Raw genomic sequence first — 14372 nt, forward strand, 5'->3', positions numbered from 1 at the left:
AAGCCCCCCCCCGTGATGAGGTTAACAGCGGACAGCAGCGCGAGACCCTTACCTGGCTTTGTGGGATAACGTCGCCTCGATGGTGAAACCTCAGGAATAGTCAAAATTTTGGGGAGATGATCTCCTGAATTGGAATCAGCGAAGAGGCGACCGACCAGTCAGACGGAGGAAGAGGAGAGGAGGAGGAGGAGGAGGAGGAGGAGGTGATGCTCCTGTTCATTGCGCGTCTCTCCGCCGTCAGGGTGGAAACATTTGACACCGGCTACCGTCGCACCCACGGCGCGCGTGAGAACAGGGCACGCGCCGCCGCCGCCGCCGCCGCCGCTCTCCGGATCCGTTTGGTTTGACAGCGGGGATCGTTCAGCACTCCGGCGGGCACGGCGGTTCTGGAGGATCTCGGATTACCGGAGAGTGCGCAAACGTGCAGCCGCTGCCGTTAACGCAAACGAGGGGTGGAGGTGTTGTCGCACACGAGAAGAGAGAAGTCCGCGGGCGGCGTGTTTACCCCTCCGTGCTCGCTCAGGGATCAGCTGCTCCGTGCTGGAGGGACGCCATTTGTTCGCGAGAGGTTTCCCGTCTGCTGCCGCTTAAGGGGAGCTCTGCGCCGCCCGTCCGTTTCATCACCGAGAGCGCCTCCTGCTGGCGGGAAACCGCCGTGGCTTTTTTCATTTTTTTTGTTCCAAGTCAAATCGTTTCCCTCTGGTGGTACAAAGCCACACACCAATTTTAGTTTGCACACTTTATTTATATATGGTCAAATATTATTCTGGATGTTAAGACCTGGAAAGGGCAATATTTTGGGCAGGGCATCATTTTTAGTGGATCATTCTTCTCAAAGTTATTGGTATCCACTATATTTGGATCGCTTTATTTGTTTTTTTGTTAAACTACTCATAAAAAACAGCTAATGAAACAGTGCAGGTCAGAAATGGAAATATATACTAATTTCATAATTGGATTGGTTTAAAATCCCTTTTATTTGTCAGACATGACACCTGTTCGACTGGTTTTCCTGGAACTCACATGAGTGGTTCTTGCTACACCTCAGTAGGTTCAAATGCCAAGTTAGACATTCAGATTTTGACAAAAATGTATGAAGCTACCACACACCAAATAAAATGAAATCTTTTTTATAATGATTTTAATTCTAAATATGTTTATTAAGTCATATTTGCAAACAAAGTGTCCACAATGCAAACATATAATACTATGCATGTATAAAAAACTATATAATTGAAACAACTTTTGGACTTTGGACTCCAACGGTGAGTTAAGTAACACATATAGTACACTATACACATTATCTGTGTAGTCACAGCAAACACAATTTTCACCACTCCATCTTCATGTCGGCTTTGCTCCACACATATTTCCCCTCCTCTTTTCAGAAACATTTTTTCATCAAAGCCACTAAAGCAAATGGCTTCCTTCACGCCGACATCGAGGATGGACTTGGACGGGTCCTTCCGTCCCTCTCGACAGTCCAGGAAACGCATCTGAAAAATGAAGGAAGAGTTAAAGCTACGTTTTAAAAATGTGCATTAAATGTGGTTATTAAGTTATTACACCGTTAAAAGCCAAACAATGTGATTCGTCCATAAACAATATAACGTGTACTTACATATTCATCCAGGATCAGGTAGGAATTCCTCATCTGTGAAAACAAAGAGTTACGTGAGTCAACGGGCCTGACATGTGGGGACCGACAATGTCACACTACTTACCTGCTAAAGACACTCCCACATAAAAATGTCCAACAAGAAGGTAATAATGGATGTCGACCAATGATAATGGCCGACATTTGACTCGGACTCTGGTTGTATAACACTCTACATTTACACACACACACACACACACAACCCCCTTCTTGTTGCACTGTGTAAACCGATGTGCACTTTGTGGTTGGTAGATTTGGATGACCGCAAATAGGCAGAAGCAGTTTTATTTTTTCAAAAGGCGCAGTCAGAGTGATGGATCAGGGCAGGACGAGTTATTGTTGTTATACAGCCATGTAAACTGCTGATTGCATGCACTGACTTGGGTTTCTGTTTGTGCAAGCAAACAAATAAAAATACACATGTGCACCACTGATAACAATCTCATCTCGTACCTTCTCGTTGGACTCGGGAACGAGGCAGGGGACGCCGCTGTGTCTTTCCAGAAACTCCTGGAACATCTGCTCGCTGATGACGAACCTCTCTGCCTCTCTCAGGGCTTTCTCCCCGGCGTTTTCCCCATCGATCAGCAGACACTGGAACACCTGAGCAAAGGTCGCATGGATACAGAGAGGCTGAGTGTGTGTGCCCGAGGTGTCACACGCAACACACACACACACACACACACACACACACACTCTCTGTTCCCTATTCACCTTCCAGCGGACCGGGTTGAGCTGGAGGATGTTCTCCGCCATGTCCTCGTCCACGTTGAAGGTGTTAATGACCGAGTTGATTTTGAACGCCACTCTGTACTGCTGGCACCAGCTACAAATCTTGTGGAGGTTGTCGATGTGGCTTTTCCTTCCCTGAGCTCTGCCAATCAGCTGGTTGGTCGCTTCATCAAAACTGTCGCAGGAGATGGCCAGGATGTCCAGATCGTCACCTGATGAGAGCGAGGAGAATGTTCAGTCACACACATCGCGTCTTCTTAGAATATTCTCAAGTTTGCAATATGATAAAATAAAGTTCATCATTTGTCCAAAGAAGTCATATTGGAGTCTTACCATATTTCTGGAACCATTTTTCTTTAATCATGCTCCCGTTACTGACAATGCTGACACTCGGGAGCCGGAGGTCCTGTTTGCAGTACTGAACCAACTTCCCCAGAAAGTCTCCTTTGTCGTGCAGGAAAGGCTCCCCTCCAGAGAAGTTGATCTTCTCCATGCCTAACGAACACAGCCATGAGTTTTATTGCATGCTCATTACAGAAGTTTGCCACAAAAGGACACAATATCCATATGTGTCCGAATTACCTGATTCCTTCAGGAGTTTGAGGCCCCTCTTGGCTTCATCCAGAGGGAGTACGAACGACGTCTTTGCAGTGTGGAAGCAAAATCCACATTTGTAATTACACTGACGCGTGAAGTGATAGTTGACGCTCGTCGGAGTCGTCATCTCATTTTGCGCTCTCCCTTCGTCCACTTTCCTCTCAACGGGTGTGACGGACAGCGCCGTTCCCGCACCCGCACCGGTCCTCCCGTAGCCCACTTTGGAAAAGAAGCTCGCGAACGCCACGCGCAGCGCGTCGGCGAGGAGCTGCATCAGCAGCCGCATCTGAGACGCGATCGCAGCGGAGAGGCGCATCTTCTGAGCGGCAGCGGGTGCGTCGCGGAGGCGGACAATCCCTTAAATACAAGACCGCAGGGCGAGCCTCATGAAGGAAACTCACATCAGCTGAGTTTCTGTTTACAAAAAAAAGGGAAAACGAAACAAGTGGGCGGAGGGGTGTGGAGTGAGTGACGCGCAGGGCTAAAATGGGACGATGCAGGTTGCAATGTTTAGTTACTGCGGCAATAAAGGTGTGTCCAAACGTTTGACAGCTACCGTGACATAAGTGACATGTTGTAGCAATGCCAACAGAAAGGTAATAATGTATTCCTATACAAGAAGGATTTATGTTTTGGTTAGGCCTTATTCCATTTGACTCTGTGGTTGTATAACACTCTAATCGTCTGCTTTATTCAGATAAAACATAAAAAACACTGTCAATTTTATGTTCATGTCATTCCCCAACATAATTGATGACAGTGCGTTTCTGTATAGATCAACTGCATTTTTCACACGAACATGTACAATGTGGGGTCGTCGTGGCGCAGGGGGTAGAGCGGGTGCGCCGGGAGCCGCAAGGTTGGTGGTTCGAGTCCTGGCTGCCCCATGTCTCAAGTCGAAGTGTCCCTGACACCTAACACCTAGACACCTAACCCCTAATTGCTTCTCAGGCAAAATGTGAAAAAGCCATGGGTTTAAAAGTGTAATGTAAGTCGCTTTGGATAAAAGCGTCAGCTAAATGACCTGTAATGTAATGTAATGTAAATGTAATGTGTCAGGGCCCCTCTCTTAAACGCCCGGTGGGCAGACGGGTCACACCACCTGCGGCATTTTCTTCTCGTGTCTCGCGCTTCTCCAGAAACACAAGCAGGTGAAACGTCACCGCACGCGCCACTGGTCAGAATGTTCAGTTTCGTTTTCCCCACGTGGAGCGCGGTAACTTTCGTTTCCCACACACACACACACAGACACCGGGGTGGGGTAACGCCTCGTCGCGCTCCGGTCGGGTCGGTGTCGGACCGGATTCGAAACCGACCAGCAGCAGCAGCAGCAGCAGCTCGCATCCCGGCGACAAAAACAACAAACAAAAACATGGCCCGGCGCACCGTGTGCCTCGTCCCTCGCTGGTGCTCTCGGGTCTTCTCCGTGGAGCTGGACGGCGCAGCCGTCTACTTTGCGCCCCGGGAGAAGCACCGCGGGGAAGACGCGCCGCGGCTGTTCGGAGACGCGCGCGGGGGCCACGCGAGGCTTTACTCGCTCATCGTCTGCGGCGGCGACAGAATCACACGGGCCAAGTTCCACGGGGAGCTGAGAGACAAACTGTTGCGAGAGTTGCCGCCGGGGTGCGATGTGTCTCCCATGTCCTCGTTCGTGCCAGATGTCAGGGATTCGCTCTTAAAGGGCTACTTCTTAAAAGACAACTCGCAGGGCTCGTCCACGACGGAGAGGCTTTTGAGGGACATGTCGCAACGGGACCCGGTGTCCGTGTGTTCGTACTTGAAGTGTGTGGAGGGTCAAGTGTGGACTCAGCGCCTGTGGTCTCCTCCGGGCAGCGCGGAAATGTCCAAGGACTTCTACGTGGTCCCCTCGGACGCGCCAGAATGTCACCCATCGACGCTCAACATCATCAACTCTGACGTCTTCTACAGTTTCGAGGAAGCCCATGACGTTATAAAGCAGGTTGTTTTACAGACTGATTAAAATGTGTCCTGCCTGTCCTGCAGAGATAAAACAAAAAAAACAAGTAGACATATCGATTGTGGGACATGGCAAAGTGGCGCCCTCTCGTGTTAGAAGAAGGTATAGGAGCCCAAAGAGGCTCATAATGCTTTCATTTATCTAGCGGTGCCAAGCGTGTGTGCGCCTGTGTGTGTGTGTGTGTGTGATCATGCGCACCACAATCTACGACTCCCTCCTGCCTCATCTCACGGCAGCAAACGGATTTCTGTCTGCTCTGCAGTGCGGTGACATCATCCCAGAGGCCGCGTCCGTGCTGGAGCTGCTGCGCAGCAGAGCGGAGGCCAGAAGTAAACCAGACTTCCCTGTTATTGTCGTAGAGGGCCTGGATGCCACAGGTTAATGCCATTACCTCATGAATAAATATTGGATCAGTGTGATGTATAGATGTCTCGCTATGACGGCCAGTTGTTCTCTGCTGAAGCCATTATCTACCAGTGAGCTCCGCCTAATGGAATATCATGTATCATGACCTCAGTACTGTGAAAATGGTTTATTGAAGAGCTGGCTCATCTAATACCCTTTGCAAACCTCATAAAACCACAACCATGTTCTGTAGGTAGGATGGGAGTTTCAACTTAACTAAAGAGACAGTTTGCTTGTTTTCTAAAAAAGTAAAAAGTCTTTGTGTTTGTTCTCTGTTGATTCCTTCTTCGTCCTTCTCCCCATCGCAGGGAAAACCACTCTGACCGAGTCCCTGAGGGACGCTCTTGGGGCCACTCTGTTACGGTCCCCTCCCCAGTGCCTGTCCCCCGCGAGGGCCCGCTTTGATCGGGAGCCGCCTCTCATCCGCAGGGCCTTCTATGCTCTGGGGAACTACATCACAGCCGAGCAGATAGGCCAGGAGGGCATGAAGAAACCCGTCATTGTCGACAGGTAAGGACAGGCGAGACGTCGCGCGGGGGGGTTGTGGCGTGACCTGTTTGGAGACCGAGACGACAATAGATGCCGTCTGGAGTTCAATGTTAAAACACAGACGCCACCTGCTGAGTCACCTGATCATCCACCAATTCATCGTCCACCTCTCAATTCGCCATCTATTATCCGTCCCCAGATTCTGGCACAGCACAGCGGCGTATGCCATCGCCACAGCGGTGAGCGGCCAAGCGTGCAACCTTCCAGCCGAGGGTTCGGAGATTTACCGCTGGCCCGGTGACCTGCTCCAGCCGAGCCTCGTGGTCCTGCTCACCCTGGACCCCGAGGAGAGGAAGACGAGACTGAGGAACAGAGGTCAAGGAAAGACAGAAGAGGAGGAAAAGCTGGACCAAAATCAGCTCTTTAGAATCAAGTGAGATATTAGAATGGCACATAACACATGTGGAGGGTATATACACGTTCAATTTATGTAATTTTTGGACAAAATTTCAGTCAAAACGTTCCAAAAATCTATGGTGATGTATGTTCAAGGAAAAGAATAGATAGATAGATAGAATAGATATATTCAATTTACAGTCATACAAAACAAAAGGAACAAAAGCTCAGTCTTAAAACCAAGACCACATTTTTATTTGTCTTATTTAATTTAATGGACTCAATTCATTTTCACAAATACTGGGACTACTTTTCTAAAGCAGACAGAGGAAACAGGAGAAGAAATAATTTATATAAATTAACTTTAGCTTCTAAAGATTTCTTAAGTTGGCACAATATTCCTACCAGTGTTACCGTCAGAAATTGCCTTGTTAAATAAAATTTCCCTGAAACAGTTACTTCATCAAAGATCACCTGTTTTTCAAAGATATCAAGCTTTAAGAATTGACTAAACTATAAAAGAACTGCAAGCCCAACTCATTGGATCCAATGACACATTTTCAGAATTCAATAAAACCACCATTGTCGGTGTCTTCGAGATTGCATTTCACACACACACACCATAAATATGACCGAAGAAAATAAATACACAGTGGACACACTTAGCGGCGTGACAAGCGTGAACAAACGCTCTGCAGTCTGGGTGGAAGAAAAGTTCTCTGTGGGGTGTTAAAACATGAAACCACAGATGGGCTACAAATTGTACTGCACGTTCCACTGAGTCAGGTCAGCTCAGTCTGGAGCCTGATCCATCAAACACTTAACAATCAATTGCCGTCCCGTGGGGGAAGCAGCTGATGAGAAAGAACAGGTGATTAGTTGCTGAGCTGTTGTGCTCCATTAAGCTGGTCAAAACTCGCGAGGCACTGCCTTGCCCAGATAGTCGCTTTGGCAGACAGGTCGATGGCTACTTTCATCCATCCTCTATCCTGACATAATGGCCTTTCCACACGGGACAGCCAGATGTTGGGCCAGCAGAATTAGAAAATGGTGAGAGTTGACTGCCCGCCGCCGAGAGAGTTGAGAGATTCTGCCGACTCGGTCAATCATTATCGCGAGGCTATTATTCATTTGTCGTGAGGAAATGGCTGCGCTCTGAGCCATCTGTGTTGTTTCTCATACCGAGTGCCACCACACTCCTCACTCTTCACAATGACTGAGAGCAGTCAAAATACACATTATTCAGCGTAATGTAAAGTGTCATTTGCTGTGTTTATATCCTTATTCTCTTCACTTGTTGACCGAGGTGTTTGTGTGTGTCTGCAGAGTGGAGAAGGCTTACCAGAGGATCAGCGGCCCAGCGTTTGTCACTGTGGATGCTAGTCCTTCTGCAGACCAAGTGCTCCAGCAAGTGCTACGTTTAATTAGGGCCAAATGCCACTTGTAAACAGTTTTCCAGCTCCCCTTGCTGTCAGCCAAGCATCAAGTGGGCGCAGTACCTCCCTTAACCACTGGGTGCCAGTAAAGTGTTGTGAATGCACTTGCAGGAGGAATCGTGGCCAGACTGGAGTGTGGAGAAGAGATTTATTTTCAGAATGAGTAAAGGTTGAATGGCTAGGGGCCAGGACTGCATGCTACGATCAGAAATACATATTCATACATGCATACACAGATATTGACACACACATATTGTAAAGAAGTGTGCAATTGCAGTTTCTGCCGTTGTGACCTCTCAGAAATGAGTGTTGGTACACTTATTGACTAACACTTGTATGGAGGAGATGGATGGTAACGTTTATATAAGCGCCAGTGTGTTAGACGTCATCAAAGCTCACAAACCAATCTCAAATGTATAGTTGGGTATGTACATGTAAGGTATTTTAAATAAAAGAAAATAAAACTTCAGTGTGTTTGGGGTCTCTTTTTTTAGTTAGCATGACTTAATAATCAATTACGAGAAATGTGCGAACTTTGTGTGCACACGATTTTTTACAAATCCATTTTGCAGTGAGCTGCATATGGAAATTCCAGGCAGTTCAACTCTGCGATATTGACACATCTGATGCCACTCGCGTTGATAACCTGTGTGGCTCACAATGGAGCTGCAGAGTAGATTGAGAACATACGTCGCAGGTTTTTTTACTTCATGTCCTCGCGGTCGCAGGCACTCACTCAAGTGTGCACACATAAACGTACATTTGCTCTCCTACTTGAGTAAACAGACACACACACACAAGCCTGCACATTTACTAAGAGCATATACTGCAACTCATAAATGTATAGGGAGGAAGTGTATGCTGGCCTATGTGATGGGAAGATTAATTGGAGGTTTTAGTAATTATGAGCTTGGCAAAGCTTCGGGCAGGAGAAGACAGAGTGACCCATCTCTTTTACTGTGATGCATCAGCAGAGCGCCAACCACTGCAGACCCTATTCATATGGCAATTAATGGAGCGCTGTATATCAATGTCATTCCAGCGCTCCCCCCACAGAAGTGCATGGATTACTCCTACTACCAATTACGGCAATCCAATGTTTTACTGAGTTAAGAGGTGCTGCGGATGCAAATCAAAGCGTTACATGTAATCACATAAACCAAAATAAGGTGTCATTATGTTTATGGTGTATAGATTCCAACATGAGGTAAGTATCTCAGATACGGGTTGTCTGGATTCGTAGGCCCTCAGCTTGTGGACCACGTGGATGTGCTGCATGACACCAAAATGAATGTAGCGCAGAGCTGTGTGGAATTGTGATTTCCATTAAGTAGTAGAGTAATGTACTTATGCATTGGGACTTACATCATACCTGAATGCAGAGCTGTGTGCGCTGGAGTCAGCTCTGTTTCCATGTCGGATATTATGCTTTCCTATTCATGTTCACGCATTGGGGAAAGGTGACATCATGTCACGGCCGCCCCCAAACACTACTGTAATATCACGTTAATGGCCCTTAATCACAACACACTACGCCGGAATAATGCCCTTTGCGTTTGTTAACAGTGCTTTTCCATGTTGTAACATTGAGGAGTTGTTTTTGTCAGACATCCAGGATGAACTCAGGGGTTTTAACAATAACAACAACTCTCGCGTTGAATATATTTGTGTATATATATTCGTGTTCAAAAAAAGTTAATAACGAATGTGATCTGCTTCCAATCTGTGATGTCACAACTTGAATCCCTTGTCAGTTGCGAGGTTAAAGTTTCAACCACATTTCGCTCAGTTATACACACAAATATACAGTGCGCTTTCTTACACTATACACAGGAAAACACACACACACACAGATGCACACCTTGCCCTGTATGGGGCCACTTTGCACTACACTCCTTAACTTCAATATTTCATCTGCACAACAGAGAAGGAGCAGCAGAGAGGAGGAAAGCCCTCCATGAAATAATTAAAGATCCAGCGGGGACGCGGCAGCACAGCAGCCGCCGTCCCATTCTAAGTAATAGATCAAATGAAAGCTGTCCCTCAGATCATTAATAATGAGTGTGGAGACTGGGGGTGGGGGGGGCATGGGGCTGGTACAGGTTGGGGGAGGGAGAGAGGGCATCCGGTGAGGCACAAGGTGTGTTTATGCATGCGTGCTGAGGAGTGTGGTGGTGGGAGGGGAGCGCGGGCGGCGTTGGGGGCGGTCAAACCGTAGTCTGGGTCCCTTGGCAAAGACCCCGGGGGGGGAGGAGGGGAGCTCACTTGGCAGCCACATGAAGCGGCATGGCAAGAGGAGTCATGCATATGATCCGGCACCGAGTGTCTGCCAAACTTTAAAGACCCTACCCGGCAATATCTGAATACATCCCGTGTCAAATAAACAACGCTCTACGCGGCGAACCAGCGGGTTAGCAGCGGCTAATAACGCTCCCTTCCATCAGCGGGGCCTCAGAGCAGTGGCCCGATTGGAATCGTGGATTTTTGGGAAGGGCCGGCGTTAGACAGACAGGCGGCGATGGGCTGTCTCCGTTGGGGGAGGGGAGAGTAAAAGAGGGAAGAGAAGCCAAGGGGAAGGGTGTAAAATGAGGAAAGGAAGGTGGGCGGGGGGGAGAGATGGGGGGAAGTTGGGGGCTGAGAGTGAACGGAGATGCTGTGGATGCTCATCTGTGTGAGCTCAAGTCCCTCCAGGCTCCTTCCAGCTGGAACGCAACAATGCAACGTATTTCCCAAACACCACCCTCACACCCAAATACATGTGGCCTTCCCCAAGCAGCTTCAAATACCATCCAGGTCCTTCCCAAAGACCCATCCATCCCCTCAGCATCCTCAACAACTGCCAGGGATGGCGTGTAAAGGCATCACAGCAATTTGGATTAGAAGAATCTGATTAAAACAGAGTACATGTGTTTAGAAACCCTATTTTAGATTTAAATAACACATATTTTCGACATATAACACATATTCTAACGAGATTGACGAGGAAATAATCAGATCTTGAGGATCGAGGTTTGGATTTTTCCAGTGGACCGCATTAAATCTTCTCCACCGCCTCCTCCCCCCCCTCACACACTTCCATAGGTTGCACACATATACACCCCACATGCCTGCACGGCACTACCACCTCCTCCCGAACACAGCAGGTGGTAGCAGACACCCCGGCCCCGTGCTCTGTGAATGACGGGTGGCGGGATGTAAAAGCGCGAAGGGTGTCGGAGTTGAACCGATCGGTGGTGAAATGTTTTCCGCAGAGACGGGTTGTGGGATGTGTGGGTGGGGGGAAGAGGGAGAGATTACTTTGTTTGCAGAAAAAGAAAATAAAGTTTTAAAAATATCCCATCAAATACATGTATAATTCAACAGCTTTTCATCACCACGCTCACCCGTTGTCACGGTGTCTGAATACTTATTTGCAGAGGCAGAGACGGCGCCGATGTCGATATGGGCGTACGTATTAGGCACAGCGTATTCACGATGCCATTATGTATTCGGGGGAGAGGTGTTGTACAGACTGTGATGATTGCACGAGACCTTTACCAGTTTTGCCTGGCGGCTGTTGGGGAGGCTTCACCAGGAACGGTTAAATATTTAAACACTGCTGTGAGATCTCATTAAAAACGGCACATCAGCCCCCGTAAGGCCCCTACAGCAACTCCCTCACACGCTCCCCGAAAAAAAAACCCCAGTTAGAACTCGGTGGAGTGTGACAAAACAGTTATTGTTGTATTTACTGTGGAAAAACCTGTGATAAATCATCATATCCTGTCAAATGAGGCAGCTGGCAGTAGTGTTGACAAGTGGTAAGTCCTCATATGAGGGAAGACATGATTGAGAATTCAGTTCTGTTTTGACAGCTGCGAACACGAAGAAATATGCCAAAAACAAAACAACATGACAGCTAGACCAGACTAATATTTCCATAACACACGTACAAAACAAGACAGAGAACAAACTTTGGCTCTCTGGAGTCGTCGTGGCTTTTTCACAAAATCTGGCCAATTAATTCAAACTCTATTGTTTGGGGCTTCCCTATTTTTAGCCCGGCTGCCCTCTCAAATAAATTGATTTCCTGTGGCGAACTTGGAATGTTCCTTGTGTGTCATGTTCCCCCCAAACACACAAATACCGTTCTTCCCCCAGAGGGATAAATCAAAGGCAACACTGCCAAGTTCTATGCACTCTGTGTGTGTGTGCATCTCTTTTTACACTTGAAGATGGTTTATTTTTGTTTCGGATCCATTAATGCTTCGGCACGTCTCCTTCTTCGTCTGGCATCAGCAGACAGCTGAGAAGCTAAGACAGCCAAGTGGCCGACTGACTCTCCAAATACCTCAACCGGCCGACTCCCCGTGGCTCCCCGATCTCTATCGCCGGTCTAACTCTTCGGTTCAATCCCTGAGACGGGGAGGTCTTGTTTTCGGGTTCCTGCCACACGGCTAATGGCGTGGGGTCAAAACAGACTAAGCTCTCAGATTGCAAGATAGATATTCAAGCGCACGGCGCTACACACAAATAAAAGTAGAGCAACTTGATCCTGGATTGTGGTAACGTGTCAGGGGAGCCGGTCTTTGATCAGCACTACTAAAGACAGATGCAGAGGGGGTTGGGGGAAGCTGGCGCTTGCAGGGAAAGAAGAAATTACAATGCACACCGACAAAGGAAGTGAGAAATATGAATCATTAAGGAGAGCAAATGTTTGCTCAAGTTCAGTGGGACAACTCTGTAAAAACCACGTACATGTCATATATCAAACTACTTTTCAGTTTGAATGCCGTCAACTCAGCGCACCAAATGTTGAGGCTTTATTGTGAATTCATGAGAACATTTTTTTTTCGTAAACCGGATGACCTGGGATTCGTCGGGGGCTTACATTTCAATCTCGGGTTGTCAGAGACTGCCGTGTGTTCGGTAAAGGATTGTAAATAAGGCCTTTGGGGTGTGAAAACAGATAGTGATAGAGAAAGAAGAGGAGGGAGAGAAGCCGAGACACAGATGAGAGAAACACACCCCCCCAGATCCTAAATTCCTTATCCTGACTAAGCCATCTGAATCCCCCTACACCCATTTAGCTTGCTCACTCCATGGCTCTCCTGTGAGGGAGATGAGGCGTTTGCCTACTTTGCAGTCTTCTCGCTGCACCTCAGAACATTTTTAAGTTCATAGCCGCTCATCTCCATAATCAACAGCGCGTACCGGCAGCCTACAGGCGGGGACGGCGAGTTAACAGGGGGGAAAAGGCTTCGCACCGCCTCTGGCTCCCGCAAGTCACTCCTCCTGCTGTCGAGCCAGCGGTTCCTCGTTACGTCACGTTACATGTCATTCAGCTGACGATTTGATCCAAAGCGACTTACAATAAGTGCATTTCAAACGGAGAAAGGATGCAAACCCAGAATAACAAGAAAGTGCAATTTCATCAAATAAGCTGCCATAAGAGCCATTATAAGTACAATGTAAGTGCTACAATTTGTTTTGTGTTTTACCGTCAAGGTAGTGTCTTTAGTTTGCGGTGGAAAATGTAAAGAGCTCATTCCACCATTTAGGAGCCAGGACAGCAAAGAGTCAGTCGTTAAGGACTCCTCAGGGCTCGGTATAAATGTTTCCCCAAGTCTCATACTTACTCACTTTGAAGCACCACCATATCGTCCATATCGTATTCCACCAGTGTGGAATAGAACGGCTGTGATGTGTTTGAGGGCCATAAAACATGCAGAACGAAGTCACCTGTGTGAGCCTCCTACAATGTACAATCCCACAACAGAAAAATAAGAAAAAGTCACTTCCACACAGGTAAACGCTCTCCTAAAGAGAACTACGACTGCACCTGCGACACAAAAAAACAAAACAAGAAAAGAGAAAAAAAACACCCTCCACAGAGCCAAGTGATGCTGTAGCTGGCTGGAGCTTGGCTGGAGCAGTTATCCATCTCACCCCGTGCTGCCAGCTGTCAGAGTACAGAGCTCCAGCTAGCCGCCAGTGGCAGGTGTAATCAATATGGACTCCACGGAGAGTAGCACTAGCAGAGGCCAGTCCACACTCTCTTACCCATCTCCGTCTCTCCAGGGGAAACAGTAGGCAGGCGGGCAGGGAGAGTGCGTTTGATGTCTCCTCCAGGGCCGAGATGGAGCAGCCTGCTCCGGCTCCGGCGCGGGGAGATGATTAATGCTGCCAATCAGATGCACCGTCATGTTTGAGTCAGGCGGAGGTGGCTTGTGCTTCTCCAGAAAGTCGTCTCGTTAGAAATACTACAGGAAACAACTGTCACTTTGGGCTCGTGAGGAACAGTCAAGCTGGAGCATGGGTTGATTTAGTCATATAACTGGATTTATTTTCAACCCTCGCGGGGGAGGGAGGGACATTTTAATTGAGGGTTGTGGGTCGATATGTCTTTATTTATGAAAATAAAAACTAAGACACCAGGTGACACTTCAAAACAAATGAAATATAATTACATAAATTGCAATAAGGCTCTGTGTTGCTTTCAAATATTTATTTCCAGTGGATGAACTTCTCATTAAGGTGCTTGCCGTTAATTAAGCGAGTCATGATTCCACATTTAATCTCATAAATAAAAAACACACACATAAACAAAACATACCACTATACAAAAAATCTACTAATATTCCAAAAAATACCATTTTTTTAATTTACAGGATGCAAAAATGTTGATGGTTTCAAGGCTTGT

The 14372-nt window shown here is 47.5% G+C and overlaps 3 protein-coding genes across 3 annotated transcripts in view; 1 reads left to right on the forward strand and 2 right to left on the reverse strand.

The window, feature by feature from the left end:
• Nucleotides 1-610, reverse strand: part of rnf144aa (ring finger protein 144aa) — a 20274-nt gene extending 19664 nt beyond the window's left edge. Inside the window, exon 1 of the mRNA XM_040199466.2 lies at nucleotides 53-610. The gene's annotated coding sequence lies outside the window, so the exon portion shown is untranslated. The remainder of the gene's footprint in view (nucleotides 1-52) is intronic.
• Nucleotides 611-1126: 516 nt separating this feature from the next.
• rsad2 (radical S-adenosyl methionine domain containing 2) lies at nucleotides 1127-4544 on the reverse strand. Its single transcript, XM_040199465.2, is given in 7 exon segments — nucleotides 1127-1375; nucleotides 1377-1496; nucleotides 1622-1654; nucleotides 2111-2260; nucleotides 2372-2601; nucleotides 2723-2884; nucleotides 2972-4544. Coding segments are annotated over 7 exon segments (1071 nt in total). The 5' UTR covers nucleotides 3303-4544; the 3' UTR covers nucleotides 1127-1330.
• cmpk2 (cytidine monophosphate (UMP-CMP) kinase 2, mitochondrial) lies at nucleotides 4170-8159 on the forward strand. The gene is made up of 5 exons (XM_040200175.2): nucleotides 4170-4946; nucleotides 5227-5341; nucleotides 5678-5879; nucleotides 6058-6291; nucleotides 7581-8159. The coding sequence occupies exons 1-5, from the start codon at nucleotides 4170-4172 to the stop codon at nucleotides 7699-7701; spliced, it is 1449 nt and encodes a 482-aa protein (XP_040056109.2). The 3' UTR covers nucleotides 7702-8159.
• The last annotated feature ends 6213 nt before the right edge of the window (nucleotides 8160-14372 follow it).

This window comes from Gasterosteus aculeatus, chromosome 15 (assembly GCF_964276395.1).
Source record: "Gasterosteus aculeatus chromosome 15, fGasAcu3.hap1.1, whole genome shotgun sequence".
NCBI lineage: Eukaryota > Metazoa > Chordata > Actinopteri > Perciformes > Gasterosteidae > Gasterosteus > Gasterosteus aculeatus.

Excerpts from the sequence above, each read along its gene's own strand:
- cmpk2 (XM_040200175.2), top strand. The coding sequence starts at position 4,170 with ATGTTCAGTTTCGTTTTCCCCACGTGGAGCGCGGTAACTTTCGTTTCC. Across the intron at positions 4,947-5,226 it reads CCCATGACGTTATAAAGCAG|TGCGGTGACATCATCCCAGA; the intron begins GTTGTTTTACAG and ends TCTGCTCTGCAG. Across the intron at positions 5,880-6,057 it reads AAACCCGTCATTGTCGACAG|ATTCTGGCACAGCACAGCGG; the intron begins GTAAGGACAGGC and ends ATCCGTCCCCAG.